Here is a 19,695-nt window from a genome sequence, read left to right on the forward strand (position 1 = left end):
AAAAAAAAACATGCTAAAGAAAAAAAGATAAAAGATTAGATGGATATGGCACCAGGATGAATTTTTTTTTTTTTTACAAATGCAGGCTATAAAATGGTTTTGCTCAGTTAGCCAATGTGTTTGGTCACAAGAGCAAATTTACCCTGATCACAGTATTTATGACTCCTTCCTCTTGAGATCAGCAACAAGATATGTCTCCTTCTCCTCAAGGACTTTGTAGAAGACGTCTTTGCCGTCATGTCCTGCACGGACAGTATGCATGACGTCCAGTTTAGTGGACAGATGATTAATTGTAATTTATTCCCATCATAAAATCAATATTTGAATATTTTAATTGTATGTCTTACTCTTATTACTTGATGTTAACAGATTTTACTTACCTACAAGCGTCTCCCATTATAGTAGGATTGGCTCTGTCGGCCATCTTGAGAGTTGCAAAGGACTGTCTTGATAGAGTTCCTGCGTATCTTATAAAAGGGGACCAGGTTGTATAAGAGTGGGTATTTTCAACCAAAACATGATCTTCTCTTATCCATAACCGAGAGTTTTTTGTGCCTACACCTAACCACGTTAACAAAGCTGTAGTGAAACATAAAGTTCCAAACAAAACATTCAAACATTCATCCTCAGTATGTGCAATGAATGGTCGTACCTGTTTTATGTTTTTAATACATATTTATTGTTACAGTATCACAATTTCTAATTGCAATTGCAAAGTGCTTTAAGACATAAAAATGATTTGAGAAAATATATACAGTAAATATTAAAACACATACAAATGGAATTTTAAGATTTTCATCCTTAAAAATATTTACAATCATTTTACTCTTCTCTGTTAAAAACTTTGGAAAAATCAGTTTGACTGAAAAGAATAAAAAACTCATGTTTCCTCTTGTGCTCCTCGATTCTAGAGATCACAATATCCTTACATTACTGAAGAAATCACTGTTGCTGCAGAGATTAATACAGCCTCATTTCTGCGACAGGTTTATCATGATGTCAATTTTGGTTTGTGTCATAATTTATCAGTTCAAGGTGAGAATGAATTCCAGCCAGCATGTATTAAATGTTGTGTAGAGTCAGACGATGTGTCTCTGCTCACTTTCTGGATCAGTGCAGACAGATGTTCATCCACAGAGTTTCTCTGAAGAAAGGAAATTTAACAATCGTTGACATCAGCTCATAATCAGTTGCTTTAAATAAAATATAATTTAAGCCTTTCCTTGTAAAAAAAATTGAAGTCTACAGTCATGCTAGAGACTCTGTGAGGCTGTATGTTGACATGATAATGATAAAAAGATATAATGTTTGCCATGATCACCATCTTAGTTTAGCATTCTAGGAAGCGTGCTTGGCATTTATGTCAATTTAAGTAGCGGCCAAACAGTGAAATTACAATGTACAGATCCGTGACGTGATGCCATTGGGCCCAAATAGGTTTTTTCCCATAGACATACATTGGGAAAGCACATCTGTAAATCAGTGGGTACATTTTTTTAAGCGACACAACGCCCACAAAATGACTCATTTTAGTATCAGGGTCTGATAACATCGGGAAAGTGTAGAAGAGCTGCAAGATTAAATAATTTTATCCTCATTCAAGTTAAAAGAGTGCTGAACCACAAGTAGCCAGCTCAGCTGATGGAAGTCTCTAGTGCATTTGTTCTTCATGCTTAGTGGCTTCATGTGCCAATAAGAAACTTTCATAAGACTGAATGAGGTCCCATTTCCAATGCTTTATACATCTATGTTCTCACTGGACTGAAAAGGCGCCGTCTTGGGGTCCAGTATCCAGATCTAATTAGACATCCATGGCATTTGGTCATCAACTTAAGTACTGGACAATAATCATTTTTAAACCAGATGATCGTGCGACAGGAAAAGTTGAGGGATCACCAAAGTGATCACAATCCAGCCTGAGGGGAGCATCCATCCAAAAACAAACACAAAATGCCAACCTCAGGGTGGCGCTAGAGGCAAAGTCTGATGATCACCAAAGAGATGAGTCATCCTCTGGACACCATGAAAATCTGTACAAAAGTTTTAAATGGCGATCCAAGAGGGTGAACCAACCGGCTGTAACTGCCACACCTGGAGCCACTCACACTGCTAAAAAACAATCAGTGATTTTATCTAATTAAGACTTATCAACATGGCAACATGTGCTAATAAAACGTTTAACGTTCTCACATTGACTCATGCAGTGAAGAAAATGACTTTAAAGCCACAGTATGATGTTTATGTAACATGTTATCATGGTTTGGGCACATACCTCCCTCTGTGGTGTTCACACCAGATGCTCAAGCTGATGATCCTGCAGCTGCAACACATTTAATGAAAATTAAATTAGGGTAAAAGCAACCATGTTTGCTTTGTTTCTAATAAACCACAACATGTAGGCACACAGGTAAAGGCCTTTTCAGGCATGGAAGATGAATCATTGCTGCCTTCATCAACAGTATCTGTTAGAGGGATAGTTTGGATTTTTGAGGTGGGGCTGTATGAGGTACTGATCCACTATCAGTGTATTACAAACAGTCAATGGCAGTCGACGCCCCCAGTTTGGAGAATCAGCCAAGAACACTTCGCTGTATATTTGCATATATTTTTGTACTGTTAATAATATTTATTTTTGTTCATCTCATTGTGCTGTGGTACACAAGTATGACTGTACAATGACAATAAAGATTTATCTTATCTTATCAAGAGCACCGCCGCTGAAGCTAAGCATTGTACTGTTAATCTGTACACCTGTAATCTGTAATACACAATTATCTTAACTTTATTCACCTGTCTCTCCTGATTGAACTGTTACTATAGACAACATCTTTAACTAAGTCACTCACTCACTGTGAGGACTACAGCAAACATTAGTTTTGCCCATGATAACTTCATCTACATAATACAATCATGACCTGTACTCACAATATGTAAATTCAAAAGCTACATGACTGTCAACATGTATTTTCAATGAAGAGCTACCCTGCATACAAAGTTTCTGATTTATAGTTTAAGTATAAGATGGTGCCCCTGAATATGCTACTGCTGTTTTTGTTCCACAACTTACCTTCTGACCCTGAGCTGGTGTCTGACAACAGCTGCACCAGATCATTCCTGGGAATTTTCTTTAAAACCTCTTTGGCCACCTCCACAGACTCTTGGCTGTAGGTCTGCAGCATGAATTTCACCAGGTCTACCCTGTCAGTGTTCTCCCGTTGGCTCTCTGTGATGCGTGGGAGGCGCCACTTGAATTCTTTGAACTCTTCACTTTTCAACTCTTTCAGCATATTCAGAAGCTTCTCTCCTGCCACTGTGATTGCTGCTTCCTGATAAATTCAAAGTGAATAAATAAATGGATATGATTTAACTATGTCATTTAACTATAACATTATGTATTGGTGGATAATATTATTGCTGAGAAGCTCACTGACTGCAGCATCAGTTGTGAGAGAACCATCAAATTTAAGGCATGTGAGATCACTCACCTGGTGTTTGTCCACTGAGTGTTTCTCTGAGGAGAAAGGAAAGAAAAAATGTTACATGAGTGACTGATTTAAAATCTGACCATAACTATTTTGCATCAGATTCTTGATTCATAAAGATAAACTATACAAAGAGATTTATCACATAATGACCAACGTTGCTGGCAGCAGGTCGTTTTCATTTTGCTGATTAATTCTGTGAGTGACTTGATGAAAAGCCAAAATGAAACTTCACAGGTTTGTGTCTTGGTGTTTGTACTCAGTCAAAGATCTTTCGTGAGCGAAGAACAACCACTCTGACAGTCACAAGTGTAACTCAAATAGTGTGATGTGTCCTCTCTTTAGTGAGTTGTGTGATGCAGCCACGTAGCTGTGGGTGGGCCTAGCCAGAAGGCTGTTTGCAGCTCTAAGTTCTTTTAATTTAAGGATGAGGACTTTTCTGTTTGTTGCTGCCCTTTATTAAATCAAATAAATATGAATTTCTTACACTGCACTATAACTTCTATTCTCGTATTTTAAACCTGTCTTAGTCTTGTTTTTATTTTTCATTCTCTTGCTCTTTAATGGCGGTTTTTTGCTGCTAAAATGTGCTTTCTTAATAAATAATTCTAGGTCAAAACCTAGTATATGGCTGGACCGTGTATGAAACATTCGAGGGCTTTCAATTTCAAACGATGGCTTTTTATTTGAAACAGGAGGTGGCAACATTCACTTGGACTTGCTGTTGCAGTCCAGGCAAAAAATTAATACATATCTTAAAATGAAGAACAATACAATCAGACACACTCACACAGCAGACAGGACATGGACTCTCTGGAGCTGTAACGTTAACCTCTGGACAAGCTGCTTTTTGCTCGATTTACCACAACACAAGACATGCATTGCACAAATTAGGCTGACATCTAGCGGTCTTTTCCTCCGTTCACATGAAGCCTGGAACAACGCCAACATTTAACAAAGGGAAAATTACAACATCCAGCTCCATTATAACTCAGAGGGTTCCCTATAAAAACAACTGTCTTAAACTAGACACGATACAACATGCTAATGTTATTAGCATAAGCCTATAACATTTCCCACTGCAGAAATTATCTGAGCGGCTAGCATAGTTTTCCTCCGATTATATAAGGCCAGGATAAATCATACGCAAGACACACTCAGTCACTCAGTCACTCACAGATAGGCCTACATTCTGAGGTCTAGCCAAAAATAAAACAATTGTTATTTCTGTCTTCTTGTTTACAATATGATGATCAGGTCAGATTTTTGAGTGGGAGTGCAGTTTATAAATGCCATAATGTGAGCAGCCCCACTTTCACTCAGTGGAAATCCTGGTGTACCAGTTTAACCAGTAACCGTGTGAACTCTGACCAAATGTGTCATGGTTGCTCTAAGTGTCGACAGCTGTTGAAAACACAAACAGAACATGTAGGTGTCCTCTTAAAACCCTTCAGTTTTACTCAAATCAATTTTAAATACATGGCCATCTGTGTTTATTATCTACGCCAACCATTTACATAAGTGAATACAAGCAACCACTGATGCATTCAGCTGAAAGTGAACAGAGGAACAGAAGCCTTCTTTCAGCTAGCTAGCTGCTTCTTTCTGGGTTAAAAAAAAACATGGCAAAACGAAGCAGTTTGCTTCAGTTTGTCACAAATAGACATCAGAGAATGCAGCTCAAGATCAGCCTTCATCCTCAACCCAGAAACCTGCACCACTTTCTGTATAAGCCAAGTAAGTTAGTAACAACACGTACGTGGCTGCTCATTCAGCCCTTTCTCGGTCAACAGCAGTGCAGTTACCAGTATGTGCGGGCATGCGTGTAGTTAACGTGCCTGCAGCATTAGACTATGCTCAATTGTAATTTTTAATGTTACTGAACATGTTTGCCCTGGTGTACCTCGGTCCATGCCAGGCTGGGTTGTTAATGTTCATCTAGGTACGTTTAATGTTTCCTCTGATGATGTATAACACTTGTATTAATGTTACGTTTTATTAATTTGCCCTTAACCTTAACACCTGGCTGTTTCTCAGTCACTCCTTTGATTAATGTCTGACAAGACTAGATTTCAGATGAGCTTCTACAGTGAACTAAGGCATGTTGTTTTAGCTTAACACCAAGCTATAGTTTCAAAATTAATTAATATGTACTTAACAGATTTTTTTTCCTGACCCCCGACCTTATTTTTGGAAGCACTGCTTTTTTATTCTAACAGTAGTACTGATAGAAAACACTGAGTTGGTCCTGCATTAGCTTTTTTTGAAGACGTGTGTTTGTCTTGGAGCAGCACAGCGAACAGGCAGAAAGACAGTGTATAAGAATGACTCTTTTAACACAAATTATTTTAAATGACTCACCTTGTATATGGCCAGTGCTTTGCCATTCACCTGAGAAAAAAACAAAAAAACATGGACATGTAACTGATTTACTGCCTTTATCTAACATCACACATCTGCTACACTAATGATATTTAATAAAATCAAAGTGGTACACAGACAGAGTAGATAAGTTCTTGTGGTATTGTTTAAAACTGACCTTTTCGAATTTTACAGGTCCAAACTGGTTGATGCCCATTTTCTGGTGTGAGCATGAGCTTAAAGTCTTTGTCTGGATTTTGAACGACCACTTCATAGAAGTTTGGGCCTGTGCTGTTATATCTGAGCATTAATGTCTGTGAAAGAAAAAAATAATAAATAAGAAGTCAGACTTTGAGCAAAGTGCACCAGGAGATTTTTTTTCTTTGGTCATATGAGGTTAAGTTGTGGTGTTTTTTTCAATTCCATCAAAGACATCAGAGACAGAGACAGAAAAATCAATATATCTGACGTATATTGCCAAATATTGCTCAACTGACTGGCTAAAATGGAAGACCACATGGAGCCAGGCATGGTCATGACTGCAGATATTTGAATGTGTTTATCATTTCCTGTATCAACAGCTGATCATAAGCTGGCAGATTTCCCAGTTCCCAGGCTGCAATCAAAAATAAAAAACTGATATTACTGAAAGAAATTCTGTTCATTATGATAATGTAAAAAAATAGCTGATAGATATCACCACAAAACTTACCCAGTTTATTACTTACAGTAAGACAATTATTTTTCATATTACAAGTTTTCTGAAATTTAATATATGGATATGCAAATGAGGCTCATCTAATTCAATATGTACAAATCTGCATAAATTTTAAAAATCTGAACACTGGATGAAGCCAAGCTGAAAATTCTCAGTTTAATTTATTGTCATATTAGTGTCAAAGATATTTACAAAGTGAATTTTGGATATTTCTGTTTATCGCTCCATAAATCAGAATATAGTGTCGACAGCCATGAATCTTTTTAGAACTAAAATGTTACATAAATCAGGTAATGAGTGAATAAACCCCTCAGTAAAACCATCAGAGTATAGACAGTAATAAAACTTTGGTGTATGTAAGTGCCAATTAAGTGGACATTTTTGGCCCACAGTATTAGATGAGACGCATTTATACATTGTAAAATTCCACACATTTTAAGACCAAAGATAAGACACCTGGGTAAAAAATTTAGATATCACCATGAAACTGCTGCAGTTGATTACTTACATTAAAACAATTATTTTTTGTCCTGCAAGTTTTTTGAGACACTAAGTCTTAATATGAAAATTAGTCACTATCTAATTAAATAAAAATACATATATAAATACATTTCTAGAACAGAAATCTTAACGAAAATAAACATCTAAACAATTATTTTGGACAATTTCTCTCTATATTCTGAGAGAAGACATGATATGGAAGCAAAATAAAACACCTCAAAATTGATCAGTGCAGAAAAAAATAGGTTTTCACCTGGGGTTTCTCGCCTTCAGGATAAATCTCTGCACCATCCTGATCTGTCGTTAAGGTGAACCAAGTTTGCATTTTGAGGGACTTTTCTGGTTTTGGCTTTCGGATTCCCTTGAATCCATAGGATTTTTCTCTTGAATCTAATTCCTGTAGAAAAAACAAAACAAATCAAAAACATTGTTATCTGTGTTGTGTATTTACCAATTAATTTATGGTGTCATTCTGTATCTTATTATGACTGGGATTGTTGACAGTAAGACATAAAATAACCTCTTGTAGACCAAGATCAGATGGGATCAGGTAAACATGGAGTGTGAGGGATGTTTGAGATGATGCTGTGAGAATCTTGCTATATATTAACACCATACAGTATATTTCCACTGGAAGGCCCAACCAGTCCAACAGGACCATTAATAGAGAGAAATCTGGGTCAGACAGCTTGACATGGGACGATGTGACCTCAGACACTTTTTCCACGACATCTCCACAGTCATCTATGTGTAGGACTGCAAACTTGTCTAATATTGTTGGATTGTCATCTGCACAAAACAAAAGCACAGTTAGTGAAGAGAAAAGGATTGCATCAGTTTTTGTACTCGTGCTGTCAAAAATAAAAAGTTACTACATTTTATTTTTCATTATTTTCTTCATGTCCACTTACCTATGCAGATCCAGTGTGGCAGGTACACTACATCTAACTTCCCAGCAATGACTGTGATGTCCATCAGGGGACCTGCGGGCATGTACTTCATGCTTTCAATCCTCGCCAAGTGTCCACTCAAAGAGCAAAACTGGTACTTAAAGCTGACCTTTTCCTTACAGACCCAGCGCAAGCCAGAGACACTGCATTCAAAGTTTCCTGCTTCAGACTGTAGGCTAAAATGTGAATGGAAAAAAAAAGAGTTTGTGTCGATGCACATGAAGGAACAAAACAGAGTAAATGTAAACTTAGAGAGTATCTGCCTTGATTCTATTATTGTAATATTGCTTTAAAAATCTTTTTATTTTCCTTCTGTGAAAAATCTCAAGAGCCAAATGGTAGTGTTTCCTGTAGTTCTAGTTTGCTGTGACGCAGTATTTAGGATGTAATCTTTACCTGTAAGTTGGAGCCTCATCAGCATCTGTACAGTTCACTTCGGGGTCAAGTTTAGTCCAGTCACTGGAGTGGGGAGAGGCCCAACATGCTGCCAGGGACTGGCAATGGAGAGTGCTCATTGAAGCCTTATGTCCCATAGGGGACGAAGAGGAGTAACTAAGTAAGTAAGTAAGTAAGTAACTGGAGTCCTGCTGCAGAGGACAATCATTTTCACAGATAAGTGCAGATGTGTCTTTTTGAAACAAAACATTAAGAACAAATGAATGAATGTAAGGGATTACCGTAACACTTCCATAACCCTCAAGCTCCAAGCTTCCTGAAGGCCCTTGTGAAGAATAGCCAGAGTCCCCCCGTGTCCCTCTCAGGCCAGCATGGAGGTGCTGATGCATGCTTTTATCTCCTGTAGGTTAGATTATTTTAATGCCCTGCTCTCTGGTCTTCCCAAAAAGAGTATCTCAAATCTACAATTATTACAGAATTCAGCTGCACGAGGGCTGACGAGGACCAGAGAGCGGGAGCACATTACACCAGTTTTAATATCGCTGCATTGGCTCCCCGTGCGCTTCAGGATCGATTTTAAGGTTATTTTATTAGTTTTTAGATGACTTAACAGTCTTGGGCCTTCTTATTTATCTTACCTGCTTTTACCATATCAACCCTCGCGGACCCTGAGGTCCTCTGGCACAGGCCTTTTAACCATACCACAAGCAGAGGTGGGTAGAGTAGCCAAATATTGTACTCAAGTAAGAATACTGATACTTTAGAACAATATTACTCAAGTAAAAGTAAAAAGTACTCATCCAAATAATTACTTGAGTAAGAGTAAAAGAGCATTTGGTGAAAAAACTACTCAAGTACTGAGTAACTGTTGAGTAACGTCTGATTTATTTGTAAAATAAGAACATGAACGTAATCAATCAATCAAAAATAATAATCTGCAAATTCATGTATTTTAAACGATACCCCTTTCACTAAAACAAAAATAAATTAAATCTTTACTAACATAACATAAATCAAGGCACAAGAAACACAAATATATTCTTATATATACTGTACATATATATGTATATATATACAGTGGGTACGGAAAGTATTCAGACCCCTTTAAATTTTTCACTCTTTGTTTCATTGCAGCCATTTGCTAAAATCAAAAAAGTTCATTTTATTCCTCATGAATGTACACTCAGCACCCCATCTTGACAGAAAAAAACAGAAATGTAGAAATTTTTGCAAATTTATTAAAAAAGAAAAACTGAAATATCACATGGTCATAAGTATTCAGACCCTTTGCTCAGTATTGAGTAGAAGCACCCTTTTGAGCTAGTACAGCCATGAGTCTTCTTGGGAATGATGCAACAAGTTTTTCACACCTGGATTTGGGGATCCTCTGCCATTCTTCCTTGCAGATCCTCTCCAGTTCTGTCAGGTTGGATGGTGAACGTTGGTGGACAGCCATTTTCAGGTCTCTCCAGAGATGCTCAATTGGGTTTAGGTCAGGGCTCTGGCTGGGCCAGTCAAGAATGGTCACAGAGTTGTTCCGAAGCCACTCCTTTGTCATTTTAGCTGTGTGCTTAGGGTCATTGTCTTGTTGGAAGGTGAACCTTCGGCCCAGTCTGAGGTCCTGAGCACTCTGGAAGAGGTTTTCTTCCAGGATATCTCTGTACTTGGCCGCATTCATCTTTCCTTCAATTGCAACCAGTCGTCCTGTCCCTGCAGCTGAAAAACACCCCCATAGCATGATGCTGCCACCACCATGTTTCACTGTTGGGACTGTATTGGGCAGGTGATGAGCAGTGCCTGGTTTTCTCCACACATACCGCTTAGAATTAACGCCAAAAAGTTCAGTCTTGGTCTCATCAGACCAGAGAATCTTATTTCTCATAGTCTGGGAGTCCTTCATGTGTTTTTTGGCAAACTCTATGCGGGCTTTCATATGTCTTGCACTGAGGAGAGGCTTCCGTCGGGCCACTCTGCCATAAAGCCCCGACTGGTGGAGGGCTGCGGTGATAGTTGACTTTGTGGAACTTTCTCCCATCTCCCTACTGCATCTCTGGAGTTCAGCCACAGTGATCTTTGGGTTCTTCTTTACCTCTCTCACCAAGGCTCTTCTCCCACGATTGCTCAGTTTGGCTGGACGGCCAGGTCTAGGAAGAGTTCTGGTCGTCCCAAACTTCTTCCATTTAAGGATTATGGAGGCCACTGTGCTCTTAGGAACCTTGAGTGCTGCAGAAATTCTTTTGTAACCTTGGCCAGATCTGTGCCTTGCCACAATTCTGTCTCTGAGCTCCTTGGGCAGTTCCTTCGACCTCATGATTCTCATTTGCTCTGACATGCACTGTGAGCTGTAAGGTCTTATATAGACAGGTGTGTGCCTTTCCTAATCAAGTCCAATCAGTTTAATTAAACACAGCTGGACTCCAATGAAGGAGCAGAACCATCTCAAGGAGGATCAGAAAAAATGGACAGCATGTGAGTTAAATATGGGTGTCACAGCAAAGGGTCTGAATACTTATGACCATGTGATATTTCAGTTTTTCTTTTTTAATAAATTTGCAAAAATTTCTACATTTCTGTTTTTTTCTGTCAAGATGGGGTGCTGAGTGTACATTCATGAGGAATAAAATGAACTTTTTTGATTTTAGCAAATGGCTGCAATTAAACAAAGAGTGAAAAATTTAAAGGGGTCTGAATACTTTCCGTACCCACTGTATATATATATATATATATATATATATATATATATATATATATATGTGTGTAATTATGTACTCAGAGGTGGGTAGAGTAGCCAAATATTGTACTCAAGTAAGAGTATTGTTGCTTTAAAACAATATAACTCAAGTAAAAGTAAAAAGTATTTTGCATTAAAACTACTCTGAAAAGTACAATTTATCCAAAAAGTTACTCAAGTAAATGTAACTGAGTAAATGTAACTAGTTACTACCCACCTCTGACCACAAGTTAGGACTAAAACACACGGGGAGGCTGCATTCAGCCATTATGGCCCTCACTTATGGAACAGCCTGCCGGAGAATATCAGGGCTGCAGAGACTGTTGATGTTTTTAAAAAGAGGCTCAAGACTCATCTTTTCAATCAGGTTTTTAACTGATCTCTTTATTTATCTATTTTAAATTCCTTTTATCAGGCTTTTAAGCGATTTATCTATTTGTTTTGTTTTTTAAAAAAAATGCTCTTACCCTTCCTCTTTTTACATTCTTATCTCATTTAATCTTTATCTTTTGTTATTTTAGTTACAGGTTTTAGTTTTGATGCAATTTATGTCTCTGTTTTAGATCATTCTTACCTAGCTATTAACTTAATTTTATGAGCTAAATACCTTTTTGTTTATTTGGTTCATTTTATACCTTTTATCCTATCCTACTGTTTTGGTCCCTCAGTTTTTAGCTCCAGTGTTTCATCATGGGGGCCTACCACACTGAGAGTTGTTCCTGGTCTACCAATGGGGGTGCCGTCCCGTGTACAGCTCTGACCAGAGGTAGTTGGCTATGATTACGAGAGTCCTGAGAGAGGTAGACCAGAGGACCACGTCTGGCCATATGGACTTGTAGTGATCTTGGGAATTTCGGCCGTTCATCCAGCTCGACCCTCAAGATTTATCCACATCTAGTTGACAGGATGGACCATTCTTTCTGTGTAATGTTCTGTGTTCCACCTCATTGACTGATGAAATGGATTTGTAGTTGTGATGTTGAGGGGCTGGCCTTATTTAATTCTAGTCTGTGTGCTTATCAGACCTCTGCCAACTTTTGCAGGACCTGATCGTAGCATCAGCTGTACTGGCCCTGGGTCAGTGGAGTGAATATGTTTCAAGCTTGGTTTTTGGGCGTCGCAAAGATGGCAATTCACATTTCTGGGACTTGGGAAGCTACTGTATGTAGAGCTGATGAGTGAGCTCAATCTTGCTTGTGGGATCCTGAACATAATGTCTCAAGTTGAAGCCCTGTTGGTGACTGCCTCCCAAGTTGTCCAGCTCCCTTGTTGCTGTGCATCTCTTCCTCCATGTGGGTCACTTCTTCATCGCCCTGCCACTCTGCACAGATGAATTTCTCAGCTCAAACATGAACCTAACTTCTCCTGCCTGTGGCCGAGGTGGATTGATTTCAGTGGCAGCTGGAGTGTGTATTTTTTTAAAAAGGGTCATGTTGGAGAGGTACAGAGTGCCACTGTTGAGGTGACATTGCACAGTTTCAGCTGCTGCATTAGGCATTAGTGTAAGCACCAAGCATCAATTTCCCTGGGAGGTAGTTATGGCTGATCGTCCTCAGTAATGTAATGAAAAGTAATGAATGTGGTGATATTAAATTGCTGTCTGCTCCCTAATTTTTTATATATATATATATATATATTTTTTTTTTATTTTTGATTGAATAAAGTTTGAACCCAGTTTTACTATGAATTCTTCAATAGTGAACAAGAAAATAAAGCTTTACTTATACAACATTTTAAAAACACAGCTACAAAGTGCTTCATACACACACACACACACACACACACGAAAAATAAAAAGTAAAAAAATCAAGTAAACATTATGAGACATAAGATTGTGTAACACAGTGGTCTTTGTCTTCTTCGTCTTACCTTTCAGTCCCAAGTTGAAGGGCAAAAAACTCCACCTCTCCATCATCCTCCTGTTCATCTCCATCTCCATTAAAACCTCCCTTGTCACCTCCACAGACTGTTGGCCATCGATCTCCACCATCAGCTTCAACATGCCAACTCTGCTTGCCCTCTCCATTCTCTGTGTGGAGATTTCAGGGAGGCCTTTCTTCATTCTAGTGTGCAGTAGGACACACTTGAAGTCCCCGAGCTCCCCCTGACTTAAATCTTCCAGTGTTTCCAAAAGCTTCTCCATTAGTAGTGTCATGGTGACTTCCTGATGGACACAAAGTAGTTAGAGGACATTTTTGTCATATCTCCACTGTAGTAATAATACATTAATTTATTTGTAACAACTAATATTAACCACATTAGGCAAAATGATAAATTGACTCTAAAAACAAAGAACTTCCACATGTGTTCATTTCTGTAGCTTCATCACAATACAGTGGCCCTCATTTATGAAATGAATGTATGAGAGAAAACTAGGCATACAGTCATTTCCACGCAAAACATATTGATCAGCGTGGATGTGAGTGGAGGCTATGATCAAATCTCGCATCACGTCTCAACTCGTGCACAAGGTTGTGTCAGTGTGGACTAATGGTACAGCAGAGTAAATCTGGCTGAGTTGGATAATTGTAATTAGACCATATTCTGACAGGCATATTAAGTAGGTCTTCAACCTCTCAATGTTATTTACAACAGTCTTTGCAGATTTATTTTAAGGTGCCCATATCGAACACGTCACTGCTTTATGTATGAATCTTTAAACTGGTTACCCCTTAATGCAAGAAGATACTACCATTGGCTCCAATTCATTTTCAAATGTACTCACTTCAACTGTCCTCCCTACTTAAAACAACATCTAATACCATATACATCTTCATATCCTCTTTGACACATTCAGCAACCTTTTTTTTTGGTCCCTAAAACTAGTAAAGAAACCGGCAGGCGTGCCTTTAAATTTAAAGCTCCGTCTGCCTGGAACACTCTGCCCATTAACATAAGAACAATCAACTCATTCCGCTTCTTTAAGAACTCAGTATTTCACTTTCTCAAAACGTCATGCAGTTGCTTTTAATGGTATTGTCTCCTTGCCCCTTTTTACATAATCAGTATTACTGCAATTATTACTCTATGTGTATATGCAGTTATATAATGATATGGATGTATGTGTGTGTTTGTAGGTATTTATGTGTGTACATATATGTGTATGTATGTATACATGTATGTATGTATTTATGCATATGTATGTGTGTAGGTATATATATATGTGTGTGTACATATACTATGGTATATATAACATGGTGCTAGACAATATTATGAAGGTATCGTTATCATATTAACAATCAATTAAGGTTACGTCTACTACTTTTATTATCATTGTATATTGCATATTAATATAATTGTCATGCTATTATTATTGCAAATATTACTATTATGACTGTTGCTGCATTATTGCTAACAAATGCTCTGGATTTGTTTTTGGGTTTGTTTGTTTTTTTTACTTTTATTTTTTTGTGTTTGTTTTTTCCCTCATTTCACATGGGTATTGTGGGCTGACGGAAATGTTGTGTGGGTGGGTCGGTACTGGAGAGCCTAGTGCATGTTATGATTGTCTCTTGTGAGTGTGATTGCTGTGTTGTATTGTACAGTGTGTTTTGTGTTGGACCCCCTAGAATACGAGATGGCTCATCTCAAGGGGCTATCCATTAATAAATTTGAATTTGCAGCCACATATTAATCACTTCAAAATGTATAGCTGCCACATGGACACAGTCTCTCTATCACAGCTCACAGTCGCCTGGCTCTGTGTTACTGACCAAAGGCTGAACACCACTGGTGCCTGGCTCTAATTTATCTGAAGCTCTTTTTTGTCAACACTGACAAGCCAAAGCATGTTTATATTATTTATTATAAAAACCTAAGATAAAACTAGAATTACCACCCCACGGCTGTATGCCTCAACACACCAGTCAAATTTCTCTTACAGTTAACATCAATGTCTGTGGAAACATAGATGCTTCACACACATCTTGTCCCTGACAGCACAGAGGGTCTATACAATCAGCTCAGTTTCAAGGTGGGCACCCACCCAAATGCCGATTGTTTTCCGCAGTCACGTTTATCAACGCCCAATCATTTGTATGCTGTGATAGTCGAGATACAAACGTTTTTACTTTTTTTTTTTAAGATTATTTTTTAAGGCTTTTTTAGCCTTTAATGTACAGGACAGAGTGTAATGGGGTGAGAGAGAGAGAGCAGGGGTTGACATGCAGCAAATGGCTGCAAGCCGGAGTCGAACCTGTGACCGCTGCGGCGAGGCATCGCTATTGTACATGGGGCGCCAGCACTATCCACTGCTCTACCGACGCCAGATACAAACGTTTTTAAAATGTGAACCCTGTTGTTAGATGATTTCTGCGTTTGGTTTTGTGCTGGTTTGAACATTAGATTGATAAATGAGGGCCAGTGTGATCCATTTAATGCTATAAACAGGTTATCAGTAATTGTGCTTTAACGACTCTGTTCGAACATACTCGGGCGGAACGTACGCGGAACAGACTCCGCGAGGAACGTCCGCAGTCATTCGGGCTTCCATAGTCGAGCGCACTTCCGCGTTGTAGTTTCCTGTAAAAATGTCTGTGAAAAATCCCCGCAATGTGAAAAATACATGCCGAGCAGTCACTGGTGTGCGGAGCGGAGTCCACGCAGTCGTAAAATCTGAGCTTTGCGCACACAGGGCTTGTGGATGTCCGCTTTGAGTCCGCGCAGACCTCTGCGGAGTCCGTTCCGCGTACGTTCCGCACGAGTATGTTCGGGCCTTAACTCTCTCTGTCACTGTGCTACCAAAAGCAGGAATGATCCACCTGATCACATGTTCCCATTGCTTTTACAACCAATGTGATTCTTCTGGTTTAAAACCTTTTTTCACCTCTTTACTGTTAAGATGAGGATCATTTTCAAACTGTAAAAATTAAATGAAAGCTGTGTTCTGTAAAATGTGTCTGATGTGACATTACTCACTTTCTGGAGCAGTTCACATAGATGTTTCTCTGAGGAGAAAGAAAACAGGAAATGACTCTTTACAGATTAAAAATCAGTCTATAAACAACTTTAGTCAGATTTAGTTGCTTTTGAATAAAATACCATATGGAGGATTCATCGTAAAATAACACTAAAATGGGCTTGGATCTGACATCATAAAAACAGAATGAGAGAGGCTGGACACCTTATCATTAACACCCATTAAATCTAAAGGACTGCGATACAAAAGTCCTGCAACAAACACGACATTTATAAAGATTATAATGTTTGAAATGTGTCAAAATATATAATTTACAAAGCTGTCAAATTAAGATATTCAGTGTGTCAGAGGTGTTGATTCAAGTGGTCACTTTTGAGGTCATAGTATTTGGCCTTGATGTTCTGTATTATACTGTAATCTGTAACTTATATTTTGCTTCTCTTTAATAAGGTTAATTTACTTTCAAGAAAATTGAACACAAAGAATTCACTGCTGCAAAACTGACACTAAAATCTACTCAGTAGTGACATCATGAAAATCAAAGCTGCAGTCCAAGTAATAAATGTGGTGTTGCGTCGCTGTCTGCTCTCTAATTTTTCAGATTTCTTATTGATTGAATGAAGTTTGAATGCAGCTTCACTATGAAATCTAAAATCTATTTATTAAACATTTATGAGAAACATATGATTGTGTAATGTGGCAGTTTTGTCTTCTTTCTCTGACCTTTGATTCTTGAGCTGATGACTGACAACTTGTTGACCAGATCAGTCCTGTTCATGTCCATGAAAACCTCCTTGGTCACCTCCACAGACTGCTGGCCACAAGTCTGGACCATCAGATTCACCAGTGTGTCTGCACTGCCTGCCCGCTGTAGTCGGCTCAATGAGATGTGTGGAAGGCCCTTCTGGAACTGTGTGAACCGCAGCAACCACTTGATTTTCTCAAGCTCCTCATAACTCAAATCCCTCAGTGTTTCCAAAAGAATCTGTTTCACAGCTGCCTGAAAAATTCAAAGGATACGTTAAGCAAATGTGTCATTTCTGAACTGGCATAATTAAACATCTATTTTTTTGCATTTCATCAGTGTCAGTATTTTAAGACATGGATCTTATAAGATTCATATTTTTTTCTGTATGATCACTCAAGACAATGATACAGTTGGTATTAAATATTTTATTGATAATGTTTCCCTCTTTTTCTTTACAAACACAAAGTGTTTTATGTCTATTCATTTCTTTAACAGCATCAAAGCAAAAGATGATAATAAGGTAATGGACATAGCTACTATGACATCACCCACTGGTTTGTAGACTGCTGTTTTGAAGTCTTGAGTTCAGCATCTCAGGCGTTGCCATATTGTTTTTATAGAGTCAGAAGTGACCATATTTGGACGAGAAGGTGGGGCTGTGGAAAAGTGAAGGATGGATATAACTTACAGACTACAGCAACACATTGCAGATAGCCTGTCACTCAATCCACTCCATCGTTAAATATGTGTAACTTTAAGCACAGTTGTCATGAATGTTGTTATTAGCTACAGACACCAAAACTGTTTTTTTTTGTGTCAGGCTGTAAACATGTTTATTTCTGTTGGCTTCATTTCTCAGCCCCGGAGGCTGCTGGTTGATATTTTTGCATCTAACTGGATGAATTAAGCGTTTATTATAATCAAACCAGAGTCTGTGATTTTTGGAACAGTGGAGAGACAAACCAAGATGGTTTTTGTGAGAGTTATTTTGTTTCTGTTGTCAGACACTTATAATAACAATCGGAGCCTGTCAGTGGCAAAAACAAGAACTTATAGTGGATGTAAATCGACGGTGTTCATTACATTGCAGCTGGTTTTGCCGCTGTTGGCTGCAGCGGTCTCGCTTAATACTGGACCACTTTCTAAAATTGTTGTTCCCATTAGTCACTTAAAGGGAAAATAGGGTCCAGGTCAGAAAACACAGAAGTTACCCTTCAACACAGTGAGAACCATCCAATTTAAAACCTTTGGTTTGATTTGCATCATCATTTATGATGTTCAGGATGAGGATGGTTTTCAGCCTGCATCTACTGAATGAAAGCTGTGATGTGTAAAGTCAGACTCACTCTCTCCAACACTGCAGGTTGATGTTCATCCACTGAGTGTTTCTCTGCAGAGAAAAGACATTTAAAATGACTCAGAGATTAAACTCTAATCTAACATAGAAAGTATAATCAACGTTAAAAAGGCTCAGTTACCTCAAAAGTAGATATAACAAATTCACAATATCATAAACACTTTGACAGTCTAAAGCAATCCAACACAAAAGTCCTGCAACAATTACTAAACTCATTAAACTTAAAACATTCTGTGTGACTGTTATTGATTTAATTATGATTCAATTGATGATTTATTGATCCCTGCTGCATTTTTATTCACATTGGTGATGGTAGAGTTTGTACACAAGCAGATCTACCTTTTTTAAATTATGAATCATAAAATGCATTTATTAGACATTTATGAGACACCTGAGATTATGTGACAGTTTTTGTCTTACCTTTGAGTTCTGAGCTGGGCTTTGACAACCTCTGCATCAGATCAGTCCTGTTCATTTTCTTTACAACCTCCCTGGTTAACTGCACAGACTGTTGGCTGTAGGTCTGCAACATCACATTCACTATTTCCTCTCTGTTTGTGGTGTAACTCAACTCTGGTGAGAAGTCTGGAAGGTTCTTCTGGGAGACAGTCCACTCCAGGGACCACTTAAATTTCTCGAGCTCCTCGTCACTCAAATCATTCAGAGTTTCCAAAAGCAGCTGTTTAACAGCTGCCATTGTTGCTACCTGAAATAATCAATACATTTATAGGACATCTATTTAATCCACTGGGACAATTACAAATGTGTTTCTTTGCACCACATCAGTGTTAATGGAGATATGAGTGTTACTGGCAGATCACATAAGGTATTGATCCATTTGGTGGCTAATGCTGTTGTATTATCAGAATCAGAATCAGTTTTAGTCGCCAAGTACGTGTGTACATACAAGGAATTTGACTCAGGCAGACTTGCTCTCAATGTACCAGAATTGACATGAGTACTCAAAATGTAGGCAAGAAGTGGAATATACTGAAATATACAATATACAAAAATATACAAAAATACATCAAATATAGAAATATATACAATATACAAGGATTTAGTTCATTTGATTCAGCTGTTTTTTATAGATTGGTATATTTGTGCACATTTGTGTTTTAGTATATTTTGCTTTTTTTGAGGAACCAAACTACAAATCAAAAGATGATTCCCTTTCCCTTCTTCCTTTTAATTCTTATGAACTGGTTAATTGTTTTTCTTTTGTGTTACAGGCTGCAGCACTTTTCACAAAAACTGAAATGAGTCACAGTGGCTCAAAAGATTATTTTCATTATTTTATGTTTTATATTGTGTTTAATGCTTCTGAAAAAAAGGTTTAAAGTACAATAAATAGATGTTTCTGGTGGATCAAGTTCTCTTCACTGTTGATGAAAAAAATCATGAAAAATGTTCATGCTGACATTTCCTCATCTCATTCTCAGTGGTAAAAATATCATATTATTATTGTTGGATTAAATCACTGCTAAAGAGCTCGACTTGAACGCAGCTTCAGTTCTGTGAAAAATAAATAAG

At 38.1% G+C, this 19,695-nt stretch overlaps 1 protein-coding gene across 11 annotated transcripts in view; it reads right to left on the reverse strand.

The window, feature by feature from the left end:
* Nucleotides 1-655: 655 nt before the first annotated feature.
* Nucleotides 656-19,695, reverse strand: part of LOC117265274 (uncharacterized) — a 67,967-nt gene continuing 48,927 nt past the window's right edge. For 4 of the 11 annotated variants that reach the window (XM_078171477.1, XM_078171476.1, XM_078171472.1 and 1 more), the window contains 8 exons: nt 7,583-7,851; nt 7,316-7,459; nt 6,022-6,157; nt 5,844-5,873; nt 3,486-3,511; nt 3,068-3,326; nt 2,273-2,320; nt 656-1,144 (listed from right to left, as the gene is read on the reverse strand). In XM_078171477.1, coding sequence (XP_078027603.1) covers nt 2,301-2,320; nt 3,068-3,326; nt 3,486-3,511; nt 5,844-5,873; nt 6,022-6,157; nt 7,316-7,459; nt 7,583-7,851 — 884 coding nt within the window. In that variant the 3' untranslated portion in view covers nt 656-1,144; nt 2,273-2,300. Of the gene's footprint in view, nt 1,145-2,272; nt 2,321-3,067; nt 3,327-3,485; nt 3,512-5,843; nt 5,874-6,021; nt 6,158-6,340; nt 6,460-7,315; nt 7,460-7,582; nt 7,852-7,973; nt 8,189-8,408; nt 8,809-13,008; nt 13,304-16,056; nt 16,086-16,780; nt 17,058-18,151; nt 18,196-18,582; nt 18,869-19,695 lie in introns of those variants that run through there. The other 7 variants (XM_078171468.1, XM_078171467.1, XM_078171480.1 and 4 more) reach the window with 4 other exon arrangements.

Source organism: Epinephelus lanceolatus, chromosome 10 (genome assembly GCF_041903045.1).
Source record: "Epinephelus lanceolatus isolate andai-2023 chromosome 10, ASM4190304v1, whole genome shotgun sequence".
Classification (NCBI taxonomy): Eukaryota; Metazoa; Chordata; class Actinopteri; order Perciformes; family Serranidae; genus Epinephelus; species Epinephelus lanceolatus.